The sequence below is a fragment of the Sinohyriopsis cumingii genome, chromosome 3 (assembly GCF_028554795.1).
Source record: "Sinohyriopsis cumingii isolate HCF-2022 chromosome 3, ASM2855479v2, whole genome shotgun sequence".
NCBI classification, from domain to species: Eukaryota; Metazoa; Mollusca; class Bivalvia; order Unionida; family Unionidae; genus Sinohyriopsis; species Sinohyriopsis cumingii.
In genome coordinates this window covers 154,028,420-154,049,952 of record NC_142963.1, presented here as the reverse complement: position 1 = coordinate 154,049,952, position 21,533 = coordinate 154,028,420, and the positions used below count along the sequence as shown (strand labels likewise).

Sequence of the window (21,533 nt, the reverse complement as noted above, 5' to 3'; positions counted from 1 at the left end):
GAGTATGTTGTCTATGATAGACCTATGCGTACTTCCTTATCTCTGACTGGTCAAATTTTTGTGGCATGTTAAAGTTAAAAATTGATCACATGATCATATGTGTGGAAAAACTTTAAAAAGTGTGACCCTATTGTAACCAGTGATTGTAAAAACAATGTCTGATTTTGCTAATGGCTGAGGTGGGTGTTAATAATTAAAAGAAAAACAAAACAGAGATCCAATTTTTGACATAATATATGGTTAATAAATTGGATCATTAAGCCTCCTTGTTGTTTAACAATCACAGTTGGTTGATGACTATACAAATAAGGTTGACTGATTTAAGCTTTGGACAGTATAAGGCTCCATTTCAAAATAAAAAGCAAGGTCAATTATTGGTTCATTAGGAGCTATAACAGTTATAAAATACGACATATAAAAAGGATTGCATTTTATTATTTTGCCATAACGCATTTAACTGCAAGTTATCAGTTGGTATTTGTTGTACTTTTTACATTGTTATGGTGACACTATCAAGCAAGCATAAACAATACATTAAAAAGATCTGTCAGCATGGACATCACCCAATAGCTACCATTCCCACAGCATGTTACATCTGACTCATTCTTAGACATTGGCAACTCGACAACTGTGGACATCATAAAAAACAATGGTTGATGTGATTGATGTCTTAATGGTTTAAACTTAAATTTATTTCCTGTTGCATGTTATAATAAAGTGAAATAAACATAAGTAAATTGATGTTTTCATTATTTTATTTCATGGACTATACAGTACATGTGCAGCTAGCAAATACATGCATATATACAGTACAATATGATATTATGACATTGTAAAAGAAAAATATACACATATGTACAGTCTGACTGCATCTCAGCCATTCCTAAGCAACAGCTTTGAGTAATTTCATAGCTAAGAGCAGGCTACTTTTGTATATTCATTCTTGGTAAATTTTTGTGATGCCTTGGGTCTTTTGTACACTGTATACATACTACACTCACAATCAGGACAAGCACCGGTCTTTCATACACTGTTTCCATACTGTACTCAGGATTAGCTAAAGCTCCAGTCTTTCATACACTGTTTCCTTACTGTACTCAGGGTTAGCTAAAGTGTCGGTCTTTCATTCACTGTTTGCATACTGTACTCAGGGTTAGCTAAAGTGCCGGTCTTTCATACACTGTTTGCATACTGTACTCAGGGTTAGCTAAAGTGTCGGTCTTTCATACACTGTTTCCATACTGTACTCAGGATTAGCTAAAGCTCCAGTCTTTCATACACTGTTTCCATACTGTACTCAGGGTTAGCTAAAGTGTCGGTCTTTCATACACTGTTTGCATACTGTTCTCAAGGTTAGCTAAAGTTCAGGTCTTTTGTACACTGTTTAATACTCTTATACCTGCAATCATGAAACTTGGTAAAGGGACACGGCTTGATGAGCAATACATGCCCACCACAAAGTAACTCAATGTGACCAATATTTCATGCTTTTCTGACTTTGCTTAAATTATATTTTGAACTTCTTTATCAAGCTCTGTTCATGCTAGAATTATCAAACTGTATCATTATGTGCATCTCCATTAGCACCAGTACCGGATTTACCATTGTGCTTAGGTGTGTTTAAGCACAGGGCCCCGTTGGCCAGAATGCCCCATCTTCATGGCAAAAAAAAATTTTACAATGAACTTTTCAAATGTTTTTCAAAAGTCAAAATGTCCAAATGTTTTTCCTAAAAGTTATATAAGTGAAATTGGTCTGTAGTGTTTGGGTACAGTACCACCTGTGGCGGGTTATCATAGTGGTCTGATTAATTTCGGCTGATCCTGGTGTGGTGTCTTTGTGATTTTGTATTGCTTCTTGTATATCAGATGTAGTGATTGGGTCTGTGTTGTGTGCTGAGGATAGTTGATTTATATGTTTGGTTATGTTGTTCTTGTGTGAAGTATAGCCGGAGTAGACAGTTGTTTATAGAAATCTGCTAGTAAGTTGGCTTTTTGCTGCGAATTATATGCTGTATGATTTATGAATCTATGATTGTTATGTTGTATAGGAGTGTTTGTGTGTGTCATTGTTTTTCATTGAGTGATGATATTAAAGTGGTGCCAAAATTTTCTGGTGTATTTTTTGTAAGTTTGATCTATTTTGTTGCATGTTTTTATCCAACCGTCTGTTTTAATTTTTGATATTAATTTATTAATTTCTTTTGTTAATTTATTACATATTGATTTTAAATTTGTATTATTCAGTTCCCAGAATCGAATCCAAACAACTGATATTACTGCTCCAGCTCTTTAATCCTAACAATGAGTAGACGATATGAAAGTGGTGCAAGTAAAAGAAAACGCCAAACAGAACAAAAAGATATAGTCAAACATTTAAAGCCAATCACATCATTTGACTTTGCATACCAGGACAAACAAGTTCAACAGCAGATACAGAAGATTCAGATGCATTACTTGGCACCCAGGAACATTTTTTAGTAACTCCAAGTACCAGTGGCACTCAAAAACATTTTTTAGTAACTCCAAGTATCAGTGGCACCCAGGAACATTTGTCAGTAACTCCAAGTACAAGTAGATCCACAGACACGGAAGCTTCAGTTTCCACCACCAAATGTACAGAAGCAAGTGTTGGTTCTTCTACTGATTTCATTGTCAAGAATGATATAGGTTTATGGACCACATTGAACAATGAAGAAATTTCATACTGGATTGAGAAAGGCCCTTTGGAATGTCAACACTAGGATAGACCTTTCACAACTTCGAAGCGAACCTACAAAAACCAAAGTCGTTAATGCTCAGGAAGTTTATTCTTCTCCACTAAAATAAATCTAGAAACCTACCCTCGGGAATGGCTAGTATATTCTCTAGCAGAAGGAAAAGTCTACTGTTTTGTGTGCAAATGTTTCTCAAAATTCTCTAAGAATGTTTCTTCAACTACAGCTCTAGCGTCTTCAGGATTTGATAACTGGTCTCATCCTCAAATTATTAAGACCCATGAAAATTCAAAAAGTCATATGGACGCTATGTTGACCTACTTAACAAGAAAACGTGGTCAGACACTTACAACCAAACTTGATGAGCAAGTCAAAGCAGAACAGGAATACTGGAGGCATGAACTTCAACGAGTGATGGCAGTGATTTGTCTGTTGGCAGAACATGGATTGGCTTTTAGAGGAGATGATGAAACCTTCGGCTCACCAAACAACGGAAACTTTCTCGGTTTGCTGGAATTGATTGCCAAATTTGATCCCTTCTTATGTATCCACATAAACCAGTATGGAAATAAAGGATCTGGCCATCCATCATACCTATCCAAAACCATATGTGAAGAAGTTATCCAGCTAATGGCTAAAAAAGTTCTTGACGAAATAGTGAAAGAAATCAAAGAAGCAGGGTATTTTAGTGTATCGGTCGATTCAACACCTGATGTTTTCAATGTTGATCAACTCACTGTAATTGTTAGATATGTTTCTCCCCTTGATGGAATACCAGTTTAATGATTTTTGACATTTATTGAACTGAAGAATCACACAGGTGAAGGAATGGCTGAATTGATACTGAACTTCTTTGAAGAACTTGAAATTGATTTCAGTAAATGCAGGGGTCATTCATATGACAATGCATCTAACATGGCTGGAAAGTATAATGGCATTCAACAGAAAATTCTGGAAAAGAATAAGTTTGCAAAATGTATTCCCTGTGCTGGACATTCCTTAAATCTGGTTGGAAGAGCTGCAGTTGACTCTTGCCTGGATGCAGTGAATTTCTTTGGCATGGTCAATGAACTTTAATATTTTCTCAGCCTCAACAAGATGGTGGGCAGTGCTGAAAAACTTCTTGCCACCACAGTCAAATGTTCCATAACATTTATCTGATACAAGATGGGAGACCCATGCCAGACCTACGACAGCCATCAGTGAAAGTTATGCTCACATTCTTGAAGCACTCAGTCACATCCATGATGATGACACTGAAAAGGGTGATACTAGACGACAAGCTCAAAATCTGTTGCAGAAAATGGAAGAATTTGAATTTGTGTTCATGCTTCATCTATGGGCAGGTTTGCTTGAGCAGTTTCACAAAGTAAGTAATGCCCTTTAAAGTACACAGATTTCATTGACCGTGTGTGCAAACCTATACAGTTCACTTCTGTAATTTGTTTCCAACACATGGGAAAACTTTGATGAGATTGAGGAGCAAGCAAAAACTACTCTACCTGATGTAGAGTACAGAACTCTCCAAAGAAGGCATAGAGTATGAAAATGACAACACAATGATGGCAGTGCAACTGAAGCCTTGGATGAAATTGAAATTCCTCCAAGAGATAAGTTTAGGATACATTCATTTATCCCAGTAATTGATGCTCTTCACTCAAATTTAGAAAGAAGAGCTATTGTGTATAGTAGTGTTGCTGACAATTTCTCGTTTTTAATTGATCTGCAAGCAACGAGGGAACAAATTCTCCATGGTGTCAAGAGACTGGAACAAGAATATCCAAAGGATGTTACCGAGGGAACAAATTCTCCATGGTGTAAAGAGACTGGAACAAGAATATCCAAAGGATGTTACCGAGGGAACAAATTCTCCATGGTGTAAAGAGACTGGAACAAGAATATCCAAAGGATGTTGATCTCAGTCTTGTTGATGAACTCTTGACTTTCCACTTGTATGTCAAACAGGCTCATGCAGAAAAAGAAAGTTTCAGCCACCAAGACATGTACGAGATAATAAAACAGGAGAAAATTCAGGCTGCTTTCCCAAATGTGGAAACAATTCTTAGATTGTTCCTGTGTTTGATGGTCACTAACTGTTCTGGAGAGAGATCATTTTCTAGGCTGAAAAGGATCAAAAGTGAACTTTGTTCAACAATGTCACAAGAGCGGCTGTCTGGTCTGAGTATTCTCTGTACAGAGAATGATAAGCTGCAACTTATTGATTTTGATGAAATCATTGATGAGTTTGCAGTCAGGAAAGATTGAAGGAAGATGTTCTGACATTAAATAGCCTATTGTAAAAATGTAAACAGGCCTTAACAGGGTAATACAAAAACATGGCAATTTGATTATTTGACTGTTTTGTGTAAACAGTAAACTTCTTCATCAATCGTCATTGTAAAAATAATGATTGATCAGGTAAGACGTAATATTTTAACTACTCCTAAACTTCCTGAGTATGTATGCCTGACTACCTGTGTAGACCTACCGGGCCTACCTCTTTCAGGGCCCTGAGTATGTATGCCTGACTACCTGTGTAGGCCTACTGGGCCTACCTCTTGCAGGGCCCAAGTAAGGGGCCTCATAACTTAACCAGCACAGGGCCTCATTTGTCCTAAATCCGGCACTGATTAGCACCACACCTTTACAACAAAAAGACCACCTTAGGTTATGCTTTTGCTTTTTCTTCATGACCATAGTGTTAAAGACCAGAAGAGTTTATGGTATGGTCTCTCATTAATCTTCTGTTGCTCATGCATCCATTAGACTAAGTGCGAGTTTGTTATCGCTACTCCTCCTGCACAGAAAGTTATATTGACATAGGATTTTCACCATATGACTTTTTATTATGTCTGGTTGAAATAGGATTTTCATTATATGACTTTTTATTATGTCTGGTAGACATAGGATTTTCATTATATGACTTTTTATTATGTCTGGTTGACATAGGATTTTCATTATATGACTTTTTATTATGTCTGGTTGACATAGGATTTTCACCATATGACTTTTTATTATGTCTGGTTGACATAGGATTTTCATTATATGACTTTTTATTATGTCTGGTTGACATAGGATTTTCATTATATGACTTTTTATTATGTCTGGTTGACAGGATTTTCACCATATGACTTTTTATTATGTCTGGTTGACATAGGATTTTCATTATATGACTTTTTATTATGTCTGGTTGACATAGGATTTTCATTATATGACTTTTTATTATGTCTGGTTGACATAGGATTTTCACCATATGACTTTTTATTATGTCTGGTTGACATAGGATTTTCATTATATGACTTTTTATTATGTCTGGTAGACATAGGATTTTCACCATATGACTTTTTATTATGTCTGGTTGACATAGGATTTTCATTATATGACTTTTTATTATGTCTGGTTGACATAGGATTTTCACCATATGACTTTTTATTATGTCTGGTTGACATAGGATTTTCATTATATGACTTTTTATTATGTCTGGTTGACATAGGATTTTCACCATATGACTTTTTATTATGTCTGGTTGATCTTAAATGAAAATATTGTTGATCTGATGCCCAATATGGCCACGATGGTTACCATCTTGAAAAATCTTGGTGGCTATCTTGAAAATCTTGCTATCAACATTTCTCATAAATGAAAGGTCATTTTGAAATGGGGGTTTTGATCAAAAGACTTCTTATGGTGTCTAGTTAGTCCTAAGTGAAAATGATGTAAGCTGACCTTCAAAATAGCCACCATGATGGACATCTTAAAAATATTGTCATTGATAGTCCTCCCAAATGGATGGCTATATCAACATGGAGTCCTCCCAAATGGATGGCTATATCATCATGGAGTTTTCACCAATATGCTTCATTGATATTCCTCCCAAATGGATGGCTATATCAACATGGAGTTTTCACCAATATGCTTCATTGACAGTCCTCCCAAATGGATGGTATATCAGCATGGAGTCCTCCCAAATGGATGGCTATATCAACATGGAGTTTTCACCAGTATGCTTCACTGACAGTCCTCCCAAATGAATGGCTATATCAACATGGAGTCCTCCCAAATGGATGGCTATATCAACATGGAGTTTTCACCAATATGCTTCATTGACAGTTCTCCCAAATGGATGGCTATATCAACATGGAGTTTTCACCAATATGCTTCATTGACAGTCCTCCCAAATGGATGACTATATCAGCATGGAGTTTTCACCAATATGCTTCATTGATAGTCCTCCCAAATGGATGGCTATATCAACATGGAGTTTTCACCAATATGCTTCATTGACAGTCCTCCCAAATGGATGGCTATATCATCATGGAGTTTTCACCAATATGCTTCATTGACAGTTCTCCCAAATGGATGGCTATATCAACATGGAGTTTTCACCAATATGCTTCATTGACAGTCCTCCCAAATGGATGGCTATATCAACATGGAGTTTTCACCAATATGCTTCATTGATAGTCCTCCCAAATGGATGGCTATATCATCATGGAGTTTTCACCAATATGCTTCATTGACAGTCCTCCCAAATGGATGGCTATATCATCATGGAGTTTTCACCAGTATGCTTCACTGACAGTCCTCCCAAATGAATGGCTATATCAACATGGAGTCCTCCCAAATGGATGGCTATATCAACATGGAGTTTTCACCAATATGCTTCATTGACAGTTCTCCCAAATGGATGGCTATATCAACATGGAGTTTTCACCAATATGCTTCATTGACAGTCCTCCCAAATGGATGGGTTAGGGTTAGGGTGGTCCCAAATGGATGGCTATATCATCATGGAGTTTTCACCAATATGCTTCATTGACAGTTCTCCCAAATGGATGGCTATATCAACATGGAGTTTTCACCAATATGCTTCATTGACAGTCCTCCCAAATGGATGGCTATATCAACATGGAGTTTTCATCAATATGCTTCATTGATAGTCCTCCCAAATGGATGGCTATATCATCATGGAGTTTTCACCAATATGCTTCATTGACAGTCCTCCCAAATGGATGGCTATATCAACATGGAGTCCTCCCAAATGGATGGCTATATCAACATGGAGTTTTCACCAAAATGCTTCATTTAATACATAGTTGGTCCTACATGAAACTGGTGTGCCAATCTTACATCCAATATGGCTGCCATGATGGCCCTCTAACGCTAACTCATCACTTTTGAATGAACGATTATACTGACAAGGAGTTTTCACCAAAACACTTCTAATGATGTCTAGTTGATCCTAAATGAAATAGTTCTTCTAATATGAAATCAAATGTGGCCACCACAACAGCTAATTTGAACATCTTCTTATGGTTAAAGAATTTCAGAGCTGATTTCAACACTCAGCAATCAAAAAGGAATAAATGGTCATAACTAGTGTTATGTACGTTTAATTTGTATTGTGTGATTGACCTTTGTCCATAATTGAAGAGTTTGAGCCTGCAGGACTAATGTCAGGTAGGGTAAACATGCTTACTTGCTATTGAGTTCTAGATACAGCCTTGATTCTGACCTTAGAAAATTGTAGAAACTACTGTTTTCGGTTTCATGAAGATTTCCATTAAGATGACCTCATCCTGGTACTCATATTGTGTCAGGTTTCTATGTAAGGGAGAAATAAACAAATTCATTATTCCTATCTTGACATCTGATGAGCAGAATCAGTCTCTTAGTTTTATTTAAGTTTTAATTTGAGAGGATTTATTTATTCAAATTATTCACTAAAATTACAAAGTGCTTTCTAATACTTTTGGACTAAATAAATATTTTTGAGTTTATTGTGAATGCATTGTGATAAAAAAAAACTGGAATTCATTCGGAACACAACTAGAATTCATTTGGAAAACTAAACTTTTGGATTTGTGATATACATGTAATTGTTAGGACTTTTGGGGATTTAATTCACTGTGTATTCTAGGGAAATGAATTATTTTTTGAGATTTACTAAAATTGTTTATTTTCACTCTTTTCTGTTACTTAGTTTAAAACAATTGAGTCATAACACTTGATTTCCTGGAAATTTTTGGCAGCCAGTACATTGTCAGTTCCTTTGAGGGACTTTTTGTAGTTTTATGCTGGAATAACATACTGCAATATAAATCCTTCCAAGTTAGCATGCTTCCCATTTCTGAACAAATTTCTTGTGAGATACATTCACCATATTGTTATGAATTTTCTATAGCTACATACAAAAATATGATAGTTAAATGATACAATATACAATAGGTACACACAAATATGATCATTAAATGACACAATAATACTGTAGGTACACATAAGCATGATCATTGTGTGTCTAATTTGAATTTTTAACATGGCTTTAACAATTTTCCAGTCATATTGATACCATATCAGTAGTGTGGCAGTTTATAGTGATGCCTAACACTGGGAAATAACGTCGCAGACATGTAGCTTCATGTCCCACCCAGTCACTTTATCCTGACACCGGGCCGATTAGTCCAAGCAAGACAGTTGCGAGTACCATTTTTATAAGCCTTTGGTATGACTCGGCTGGAGTCCAATCTGAAGGCCTCCCGCATCCTAGGTGGACGCTCTAACCACCTAGGCCACTGGAGCGGTTACATGTGATCACTGAATGACACATTATGCTGTAGCTACATATATGATCACTAAATGACACAACATACTGAAGTTACACATAAACATATGATCATTGAATGACACAATACACTGACGTTACACATAAACATATGATTACTGAATGACAATATACTGTTGTTACATATATGATCACTAAATGACACAACATACTGAAGTTACATGTAAACATGATCATTGAATGACACAACATACTAAAGTTACATGTAAACATGATCACTGAATGACACAATATGCTGTAGCTACATATATGATCACTGAATGACTGATTCTACTTTAGCTAATGCTAGAAAATTCTTTTGCACATACATTACATGAAGTTTTATCACGTGCATTAGAAATAATACATATATGTAAACATTTTTGATGATATTTGTATGATGGATGAAAGGTCCTATGAACAAGAAATAAGAAATGATACTCTAAGCCATGTAATGCAGGTTCTCGTTGGACCTTAGTGAACCTCTGCTTGTCGTTCTTTTCATCGTTACTTTTTTCATACAGCTAATTTCGTCCTTTATTTTAACTCGAGTATCTACAACTGATCTCCCATTTAAGTGATATAAGAACTATCGAACGTCATCACTTAATTTCATCAAATGAAATGGTCAGTGTGATTTATATCCTTAAATATTCAATTTTGTGCACACAGAACAAAAGACCAGAACCTTTACTGTGCTTCCTATCATTCTGTTACATTCTGAATGAAAATTCGAGCTGGAATAAAATAATAGAAAAAGACACAACTGTCATCTTTGTTCATTATCATTATTCCCTTTACTTGCATCTTCGTATGATGGCGGCAGTTCGTAAGGAGGGGGAGGATCACAATCGGCAGGAAAGACGGAAGGATTTGTGCCATTTATGGTATTAATATATGGAGGAGGGTCATAGTAAGCTGGGATACTCCGAGCTGAAAAAGAACAAAGAATAACCTGCTTATCAAGTTCTGCCTACACGTCATGTGATCGGCACGCTGTCTATTCGTCATGTCATTAAGTGATGTGGTCAGTACGCTACCTACTCGTCATGTCATTAAGTGATGTGATCGGCACGCTGTCTACTCGTCATGTCGTTAAGTGATGTGATCGGCACGCTGTCTACTCGTCATGTCATTAAGTGATGTGATCGGCACGCTGTCTACTCGTCATGTCATTAAGTGATGTGATCGGCATGCTGTCTACTCATGTCATTAAGTGATGTGGTCGGTACGCTACCTACTCGTCATGTCATTAAGTGATGTGGTCGGTACGCTGCCTGCGCGTCATGTCATTAATGTGATCGGTACGCTGCCTAGATAGTACGTATAGAGTGCAAGTATCTAACCTAGATGCGCACAGAAAAGTACGTAAAAGGTGCAGGGGAAAATGTGAATGTTTAAGTCAACTGTCTATGATTACAAGAAAAGCTATAATCGCTGCAGACTTAAAAATGAAACATTAAAACCTACTTTCAAGTAGGATAAATAATATGCATGGTTATACAAGTATACAGCATGAAAAATCTAAACATTCTACATCTGATTGGGCCTCGATGGAAGAAAAAAAAAAGCACAAACGGCATATCCTTTATGACAAGTACTTGCTTTTACTATTGAGTGGAGAATCTGAAATGATTCCAGTAGACTTGAGATCATGAAGCCAACAGTTACGAGCGATTCACATGACTAACTCAAAAAAGGACAAAAGGTTATGTCTACAGAGAAATCTTTGACACAGGACTACAAGAAAAGACCATAAGAAAGGCTGAAAGGATTAAATAAATCCTTGATAGTGAAGAGACTATTCGCACTTCCATTGTATACCAACTTTTGGAAAGACTAGAAACACAGTCTAAGAATGCACAGAATAGAAAAAGGTACCCACACGGCGACCAATCAACGCATTAGAGATGTGTCCAAAATATTTTGAATGGTGTGAACAAGGGTAAACATGATGCATCCATCGATACCAGTCTCTTAGTTTGGATTATAATAGTTATAATATAATTTGCATTTAATTAGAGGCTAGTACGTGAATTTAAGGTTTTCCCCGATTCCAAAATGTTATTTTCTACAGAAAGTCATAATATAAGCAAAGAAATATAATTGTCCAATGTATCAGACAGCGCAGAAGAGTCGAATTATGTCAACCTGCCACACAAAAGATCCAGGATTTCCTCTCAATCTATGTTTTATTATTATTATTATTATTATTATTATTATTATTATTATTATTTTCTGTTTTGTGTAAGATTTGTAATCTCGAACTGAGAACACAATTGTGTTATTCTGATTTACTGTGTGAATGTACTCAAAACACTGCAGAACAAAAATGGCGAACAGCTGGCATTAGCAAAGAAATCTGTTACTTTCAAGTTCTTATTACACTTTAGCTAGCTTATTACAGAGGTATTTCAAACTCTTATAACACTTTAGCTACCCTAATGGTTTGATCGTAGAACAAAAACTGAATAACGCAAAAAAGCTAATCGATTGGGTGAAAATCCTAAAGTTTTTCTCCCAAGATTCACTCAGTATTTGTTCCAAAGTTTCTATTCCTATCGAAGTAGTAGCTCATTGTACAAACTTTAACAGCAATGACATCAATTTGGAATCGAAGATAATCAGTCGCACAAATATTTATGTTACGCATATCATGTACGTGGCATCGCCACGATTAGCTTTTACCGGTTAAGGTGCACGGCGGCCGCACGAATAACCTCGGCCTAGAAATGCAAGCATTCAGTGATGTGTAGGGATATAGATTAACAAGGGAGAACAAACTGAGATATCGAAACTCCATCTTACAACTGTATGCGACGTTGGCCTGCAACATTTCACTCATATCACGTGGTGTCTGAACAATGCCTGGTCTGGAACACCGCTTCCTGAAGAAGTAAAGAATCAAGAAAAAAGCAATCGCCGCTCCCAATACTCCAAATAACCAGAAGTAAGTGGTACTTGGTTCAGCGCAGCAAAATCCACTATTGCAACATCCCCAGGGACACAAGTTCGTCACGTTACTGCTAGTATCAATGCAGAATGCAGTTTCACCTACAAACATATTTTAAAGGAAAACAGAATATATACCACTTTATTTTCATGCTGAGGTACTGTAATTCTGTTTCTAAGTGTCATTTTATTGAAATTCGTACCTACCACTTTATTCTATGTATTTTCATGCTGCACACTGCAATGCAGTTAAGAAGTGTAAATATGAATGAGAGACACGTACATCGTACATGCAAATCTAATACTTTCCTTAAGTCTTGTTTGCAAATATGAGTGAGACATAGTACATGCAAATCTAATACTTTCCTTAAGTCTTGTTTGTAAATATGAGTGAGACATCGTACATGCAAATCTAATACTTTCCTTAAGTCTTGTTTGTAAATATGAGTGAGACATCGTACATGCAAATCTAATACTTTCTTAAGTCTTGTTTGTAAATATGAGTGAGAGACATCGTACATGCAAATTTAATACTTTCCTTAAGTCTTGTTTGTAAATATGAGTGAGACATTGTACATGCAAATCTAATACTTTCCTTAAGTCTTGTCTGCAAATATGAGTGAGACATCGTACATGCAAATCTAATACTTTCCTTAAGTCTTGTTTGTAAATATGAGTGAGACATCGTACATGCAAATCTAATACTTTCCTTAAGTCTTGTTTGTAAATATGAGTGAGAGACATCGTACATGCAAATCTAATACTTTCCTTAAGTCTTGTTTGTAAATATGAGTGAGAGACATCGTACATGCAAATCTAATACTTTCCTTAAGTCTTGTTTGTAAATATGAGTGAGAGACATCGTACATGCAAATTTAATACTTTCTTAAGTCTTGTTTGTAAATATGAGTGAGAGACATCGTACATGCAAATTTAATACTTTCCTTAAGTCTTGTTTGTAAATATGAGTGAGACATCGTACATGCAAATCTAATACTTTCCTTAAGTCTTGTTTGCAAATATGAGTGAGACATCGTACATGCAAATCTAATACTTTCCTTAAGTCTTGTTTGTAAATATGAGTGAGACATCGTACATGCAAATCTAATACTTTCCTTAAGTCTTGTTTGTAAATATGAGTGAGACATCGTACATGTAAATCTAATACTTTCTTAAGTCTTGTTTGTAAATATGAGTGAGACATCGTACATGCAAATTTAATACTTTCCTTAAGTCTTGTTTGTAAATATGATTGAGAGACATCGTACATGCAAATCTAATACTTTCCTTAAGTCTTGTTTGTAAATATGAGTGAGAGACATCGTACATGCAAATCTAATACTTTCCTTAAGTCTTGTTTGTAAATATGAGTGAGAGACATCGTACATGCAAATCTAATACTTACCTTAAGTCTTGTTTGTAAATATGAGTGAGAGACATCGTACATGCAAATTTAATACTTACCTTAAGTCTTGTTTGTAAATATGAGTGAGAGACATCGTACATGCAAATTTAATACTTACCTTAAGTCTTGTTTGTACCTGATGAGCGAAGTCCATATCAAGTTTGATCTAAAGTGTTTGTAAAAGCTGGATGACTGGTAGGCTTACTGTTTTATGGCACAGCAACACATTTAGGTTATGTATTGCCCCGGCAATTGCCCAAGGAAACACCACGGTAGTTGACCTATGATGATTCAATGGCATCATTGGAACCCGGGCCCTTTTGGTCGTGATTTATGTAAGTTAACAAATGAGCCAACGTAGCTCCAAAAGTCAGATGAAGCTCGGGTCCAACAAAGAAATAGTTGATTACGCCCTTAAAGTAATAACTTGCTATAAATCTACAAAATCGTATGATATGACAATGCGCTGCCAGTTTTATCGAGTTTTGTTTTGATGGCTTTCCTTGTTGTGGTATTGTCGTCTAATCAGAAGTAGAAACAGGTACAGAGCTCCTGTCAGATAGTCTTTCTTGAATAATTGTGACGTAACAGGTATTTAAACAATTATATAGTAGGCATGTATGGGTCATACGGAAAATCCTATGTCAAAATGGTCCATAGGTTCAACATAGGATGGTACTCTAAAAGTGTTATACGAACATACGGGAATGATAATGTTAACAAATGTTATCTACAATCCAACACATTACATATACTATTTAAACACACGTCCCTACAACCTATCATCGGCTTTTTGATTACTCTCCGAACACACACCACTAAAATGAGCTTTTAAATTCCTGTGAAACACACACCTCTACATCTCATCTATCCAAACACACATCCTAACAATACAGTACCCATCTTGTACGCTTGTTTCGAACATGATGTTTAACCCGAACTACCTAATCTATGTGATCATGGGTTATCGCCAAGATTTCTGTTTTATCACAAAGATTTCGGACACGGCGATATGGAAGAGAAGAATATATGTAGAGAAACAAGGGTGTCTGAAGAGAGCATTGGTGTATGAATCCATTGTGCGAAGAAGTTTGAGAAGGAGAATAACAGTCAACGATGTGGCATGTGTTAACTTTGGTCAACAACTTTTCAGGGCCCTCTAGATCAATAGAAAATAGATATATTAATATTATTTGATAAAGTAATTATGTGAGTTTGTGTATGTATGTGTTTGTATATGTTTATGTTGTTGACAATTAAAAAGGAAAGCCCCTTACCCATTCTCTTGAGATAGCGCGTGTTTGTATGTATGCAAGAGTAACGTATTGTGTCTATAAACACTTCCTATCTGTGTGTGTGTGTGTGTGTGTGTGTGTGTGTGTGTGTTTCATTCTTCTTTTGTCTGATAGTATGTTTGTGAGAAAGTATGTATCAACACTTCCGACAACCCTTTTCGTTGGATGGTAGGGAATTTTGTTTGGATATAGTGGGTGTGTTTGGATAGTAATCAAATAAAGGGTGTTGCGTTGTATATTTGGTGTGTTTGGACAGTAATCAAATAAAGGGTGTTGCGTTGTATATGTGGTGTGTTTGGATAGTAATCAAATAAAGGGTGTTGCGTTGTATATGTGGTGTGTTTGGATAGTAATCAAATAAAGGGTGTTGCGTTGTATATGTGGTGTGTTTGGACAGTATGAGAGATGAGTTGGATTGCAGATACAACTTTTAATATTACCACTCCAGTTTGTGTCTATAAAAAGTCTGACCCCATAATACCATCCCAGTGTTAAATATATGGACCATTTTAACACAGGATTTCCCGTATGACCCCAAACCAACACCCACATGTTAACCTACGGAGACCTACAAAAAATTATGACATCACCCCTAGTCGACCCATACAACTACTTATATGTATTGTATATGAGAGAGAGAGAGAGAGAGAGAGACCCGTTTAATGACTCCGTACAGTCCAATGGTTCGATATAAGGTAGACCATAGAACGACATAAATATACTCACCGTAAGAAACTTTTGAACTAAGTATAACACTCAAAGTCCAAAGACCTGCTTCTATATCCATAAAATTGAAACAAGTTTCAGCTAGGAGTCAGTGACTTGCCCGTATACATTTCTTATGCGAAGTCAAGTTTACGGAAGCAGTAAAGGGTAGATCTCTAATTAGCACAACACAGCATGTCTTGTCTATACAAATTCACGTGTACACGGAAAATCAAGAGACATCGTATAACTACTATGGCTACCCAGTGAAAAAGACTGGTTCTTTGCTTTACTTTTTGATCTCGTAAATGCATGGCTTGCAGAACATTTAACAATCTCGAAATATATGATAACCCCACACCTAACATTAGATCACATGACTAAAGTCGAAACTATACAATGCAGGTATATCAATAGACATGCGTCCTTATTACAAGACACATCTATATATCTATCTATAAATACGTTTACGCAGTTACACTTGACTATTAAGCAACGGGCGATTCGTGGTCAAAGATAAAGTAAAGATGGAATTGATAGGAAAGTCAGAAGAGTAATGATAGGAAAGACAGAAAGAAGTAAAACAGTGCCATTGTACGTTTTCGTCCCTTCATACTCAGACCAGTCCGGCTACCGTAGCGGCAATGAGATAATGAACCGCAATCGGCATAGCCCTGAGAATCGCTAGGTCTTACTTGACTAGTTCATTAGTATTTGATTTTGGAAAGCTCCTGATTGTGAGATACCAAGTCAGGAGCTTCTGCAATTAATGATGGTAATTTGTTCCAAGTCCCTATTGTATATGGGAAGAAGCTGAACTTGAAACAATTTGTCGATGCTGACTTTAATTGGAACTTTTTTCCTGTGGTTTGCCCTAGTTTGGTTATATGCTAGGGTCAGGTATTTGTCCGCTGGTATGTCCACTAAGTCGTTCGCTGTCTTGTACATGGTCAGCTGGGCGTTGGTTCGTCTGGATTATAGTGCTTCCCACTGGAGATGGTTCAACATTGAACTGACACGATATATATTTGTGGTGAATCTAGCACGTCTCCTCTGAACCAGCTCTATTTTATTAACTAGGTCTTTAGTATGTGGGCTCCACACAGTTGAGCACACACACACACACACACAAACACACCACATGACTTGGATTGAACTGGGAGTGTGGGGTGTGATGACGCTGTTCTGGATTAAAGATTTGTTCTCGTATTATAACAAATGTTCAGTTACGTTATGTTGTGCGTACTATTTAATGTTTGATGTTTGCTGATAACCGCTGATCGTTGCCTTATGTTAAAACCGGATATTGATTAATTTTCGCGCATGTTCATTTTGTGTAGGCAAAACAAATTACAATGACCTGTCAAATTTAAATGATCCTGAGAATTTTAGCAACATTTTAATCGGCTGGAAAACCAATTTGTCATGGATCTGGAAAACCAATTTGTCATGGATCTGTTGCTTTAATTTTGAATTTAAGCGTGTGAAAGATAAAAACTGATACCAAAACAAACAATTACAATTATTTCAACATACCCTTAAGTAGTCCGAGTTTCCTCTGACCCATGCCACCCCATTTTTGATATTTGGACATTTATGTTATGGTGTAGGGTATTCCCTATCGAAAAGTTGAAATTCGCCGACACCATTTGGTGTCGGCATGGGGTAGCCGCTTTCTAGCAGACCCAGCACACTTGAACGACCTTTCATCGAGATATACATGCAAGCAATCGATAGGGATATGATTTATTTTCTCAAAAATCGTGAACATAGAATTCGTCATGTCTTTAATCCGCTGACAGACTAGACGAAAGTACGTCGTTGCTGAAATTTGACCTGGATCTGGCCATTTGATTTCAGATTCACATGACTATACAAATCTCGGAACCTACATGTCAACGACATCAGAGGTCATATAGTCACATGATATCGACAATAAACACATTTTCCAAGTTGTTGTACATATAATTTGGACATATTATATAGAAGTCACTTAATGTTTGTAAATAAATATAATGCACACTTAATTCTCAACATATTTATTCTAGAACAACGAACAGAAACCTGTCAGTATCGTAGCAGGGTGGAGAAAACCTTTTTCAAGAAATACCGAGCACGTGTCAGCGATGTTTTTTTTTTTTTTTTTGGTGTCACGTGACTACCACATGGACACTTGCTCTTCGTAGTGACTCTGGTTTTCTTCAAATTTCTGCAACATTTGCAGATTTTCGGTCGTTGTTTTCACGATAAATATTTTGAGAAGTTTATGTTTTTTTTTCTATCAAAATTACATGACTTTTATTAATATGTTCGATTTGTTTCAAAAGGTTGTGAGTTAAACCAATTATTTAATTCTTTTAGTCATCCTAATACAAATTTGAACAAATTATTTTTGATATAGAGTACAAAGAGACGCCAAATTATAAGAATTAAATTCTAAGAGAAAAGGGAAGTTGGTATAAAATATGATCACTAATATCGGAATATTTTGGACAGTCTAGAATTGATTGTGTAAGATATGATTTCTAAGACTGGAGCATTTTGGACAGTCTGGAAGGGAGTGTGTAAGATATGATTTCTAAGACTGGAGTATTTTGGACAGTCTGGAAGGGAGTGTGTAAGATATAATTTCTAAGACTGGAATATTTTGGACAGTCTGGAAGGGAGTGTGTAAGATATGATTTCTAAGACTGGAGCATTTTGAACAGTCTGGAAGGGAGTGTGTAAGATATGATTTCTAAGACTGGAATTTTTGGACAGTCTGGAAGGGAGTGTGTAAGATATGATTTCTAAGACTGGAATATTTTGGACATCTGGAAGGGAGTGTGTAAGATATAATTTCTAAGACTGGAATATTTTGGACAGTCTGGAAGGGAGTGTGTATGATATGATTTCTAAGACTGGATTATTTTGGGCAGTCTGGAAGGGAGTGTGTAAGATATGATTTCTAAGACTGGAGTATTTTGGGCAGTCTGGAAGGGAGTGTGTAAGATATGATTTCTAAGACTGGAGTATTTTGTTGTTGTTGTTGTAGGGTTTAACACAATAGGCTATACATGGCGGTCAGTATTAATGGTGGAGGAAGAACCCGGGAAAAGCCCGGAAAGAACCACCGACCCTCGAGAAGCTACTGGCAAGCTTTCTCACATATCCACATTGGCCGAATCCGAGACTCGAACCTACGCAGACAGAGGTGAGATGGCAATGATCCGTAACGGAGAGTGCTTTAGACCACTCGGCCACTCGGGGCCCCCTAGGCATCGTTTGTACAAATTGGAAACACATCCTACCAGGATGCATGATGACAAATTAGACTAATTCTTGGGATTTTTTAAAAATAGTACTAAACCTTTCACTTATTCCCCATGAAGGTTTTATAGACAAAATCTAAGCTTTTGGGCAGTCTGGAAGGGGAGTGTGTAAGATATGATTTCTAAGATTGGAGTATTTTGGGCAGTCTGGAAGGGAGTGTGTAAGATATTATTTCTAAGACTGGAGCATTTTGGGCAGTCTGGTAGGGAGTGTGTAAGATATGATGTCTAAGATTGGAGTATTTTGGGCAGACTAGAAGAATGTGTTTTTAACCTCTATTTCATAGCAGGAGCAATGCTTATCGTTAGATATTTGATTCTTAAACAAATGTTTTAAAAAACGAATGGAACAAACATAAAGCTTTCCAGTACAACATAAAATAGTTATCCTGCTTCCAAAATCAAGTAGTTTGTATGCACATGAAATGCAGTCTGAAGAAAAAAGTCAGTAACTATCACATATTGGCTTTTTAATATTTTGGAACAGTGTATGATCTGGTTTGGCTCATTTTCTTTCTAAACTGTTACATAACTGCCAGTCACATTTCTCTACCCAGAAGGGACTGCGCATGACAGAACTGGACTAGACTGAGATCCAATGTTTGTTTTTTTTTTTTTTGTTCTCTTACTGTCTGTGGCATATCTAGTAATTTGTAATGAGTATATTTATAACATACCCCATGATCGTCCTTTCCCATGTTTAGAAAAGATGACAAAATAGAAAAGTGTTTTTGTGAACGTTATGGTTATCTCCTTCCTTTAGCATCGATAACAAAAGGACCCTGTTGTTATATAATAATAATAATAATAATAATAATAATAATAATAACCATTTCTCTCTTTCTCAATCTCTAGGATACCTACTGATTTTGGCAGTCAGCTTGTTAAAACATCTCGCACACATCATGAAAATTAATAACAGCATCAATCTACCATAACTAGTGAAGACTTCCAATTGTAACTTCTTAATAATTTTGATGAATGAAACTTTGGCCTGCCAGTATTTTGATATGTAATTGGTCTTTTAAATGCTGAGTTAGATTTACTCTTTGTGGTTGAAATGTATATATTGAAAGTGGTCTCTATGGGGTTGGAGTGTTGATACTGAAAGTGGTCTCTGTGGGGTTGGAGTGTTGATACTGAAAGTGGTCTCTATGGGGTTGGAGTGTTGATACTGAAAGTGGTCTCTATGGGGTTGGAGTGTTGATACTGAAAGTGGTCTCTGTGGGGTTGGAGTGTTGATACTGAAAGTGGTCTCTGTGGGGTTGGAGTGTTGATGCCGAAAGTAGTCTCTATGGGGTTGAAGTGTAGACACTGAAATTGGTCTCTATGGGGTTGACGTGTATATACTGAAAGTGGTCTCTATGGGGTTGAAGTGTAGATACTGAAAGTGGTCTCTATGGGGTTGAAGTGTAGACACTGAAATTGGTCTCTATGGGATTCAGGTGTAGATACTGAAAGTGGTCTCTATGGGGTTGAAGTGGTCTCGATGGGGTTGAAGTGTAGATACTGAAAGTGGTCTCTATGGGGTTGACGTATAGACACTGAAATTGGTCTCTGTGGGGTTGACCTGTATATAATGAAAGTGGTCTCTATGGGTTTGAAGTGTAGATACTGAAAGTGGTCTCTATGGGGTTGTAGTGTAGACACTGAAGGTGGTCTCCATGGGGTTGAAGTGTATATACTGAAAGTGGTCTGTATGGGGTTGAAGTGTATATACTGAAAATGATTTGGTTTAAAACGTAGGAGAGTAGAGTAGGCATGATATAAAGGGAGGTGCCTAACCGGTCTTATAAGGGAGGTACCTAACATGCCTTATAGAAGGGGCTACATTTTTATTTTAAAAAATTACTTTATAAAAGGTATTATAGATTGGTATGGTGGTTAGGGACTTTAGTTGTAGTTAGATAAATGGTTGATGGCTACCAGACAACTGGTTGGTTGATATTAGATAACTGGTTGGTGGATATTAGATAACTGGTTGGTTGATATTAGATAACTGGTTGGTTGATATTAGATAACTGGTTGGTTGATATTAGATAACTGGTTGGTTGATATCAGATAACTGGTTGGTGGATATTAGATAACTGGTTGATCGATATCAGATATCTGGTTGGTGGATATTAGATAACTGGTTGATCGATATTAGATAACTGGTTGGTGGATATTAGATAACTGGTTGATCGATATTAGATAACTGGTTGGTGGATATTAGATAACTGGTTGATCGATATTAGATAACTGGTTGGTGGATATTAGACAACTGATTGGTGGATATTAGATAACTGGGTGTTGATAGTGTTACGAGTCTATGTTCTTAAAAATAAGTAACAGAAAGAATGAGAAGCTACAAGTTTTGTAAAATTCAACAAAGAATGTATTTTTCTAGAATACAAAGTGAAACTTAAAAAGAAGGACTTACGGCATTAGGAATTAAACCTCAATATAATCCTTGAATTACGGACACCAGTCATAATAATTTAAAGCCATGAACAAAATTCAATAGAAGTGAAATTAAATCCAAAACTGAAGGTGATGATGTGCCTGT

At 36.5% G+C, this 21,533-nt stretch overlaps 2 protein-coding genes across 3 annotated transcripts; one reads left to right on the top strand and one right to left on the bottom strand.

Annotated features, from left to right (window-relative positions):
• Positions 1-737: 737 nt before the first annotated feature.
• On the bottom strand, positions 738-16,303 carry LOC149804179 (uncharacterized). 2 transcript variants are annotated; one of them, XM_089954164.1, is made up of 3 exons: positions 16,273-16,303; positions 12,126-12,371; positions 738-10,250 (listed from the first exon to the last, which is right to left on the bottom strand). In XM_089954164.1, exons 1-3 carry the CDS (start codon positions 16,286-16,288, stop codon positions 10,087-10,089), a joined length of 426 nt encoding a protein of 141 aa, XP_089810290.1. In that variant the 5' UTR covers positions 16,289-16,303; the 3' UTR covers positions 738-10,086. The 2 variants fall into 2 exon arrangements, with proteins under 2 accessions (XP_089810290.1, XP_089810289.1); XM_089954163.1 differs by lacking the exon at positions 16,273-16,303 and adding an exon at positions 15,696-16,024.
• On the top strand, positions 3,026-3,499 carry LOC149804180 (zinc finger MYM-type protein 1-like). Its single transcript, XM_089954063.1, has one exon. It carries the CDS (start codon positions 3,026-3,028, stop codon positions 3,497-3,499), a length of 474 nt encoding a protein of 157 aa, XP_089810189.1.
• Positions 16,304-21,533: the final 5,230 nt, after the last annotated feature.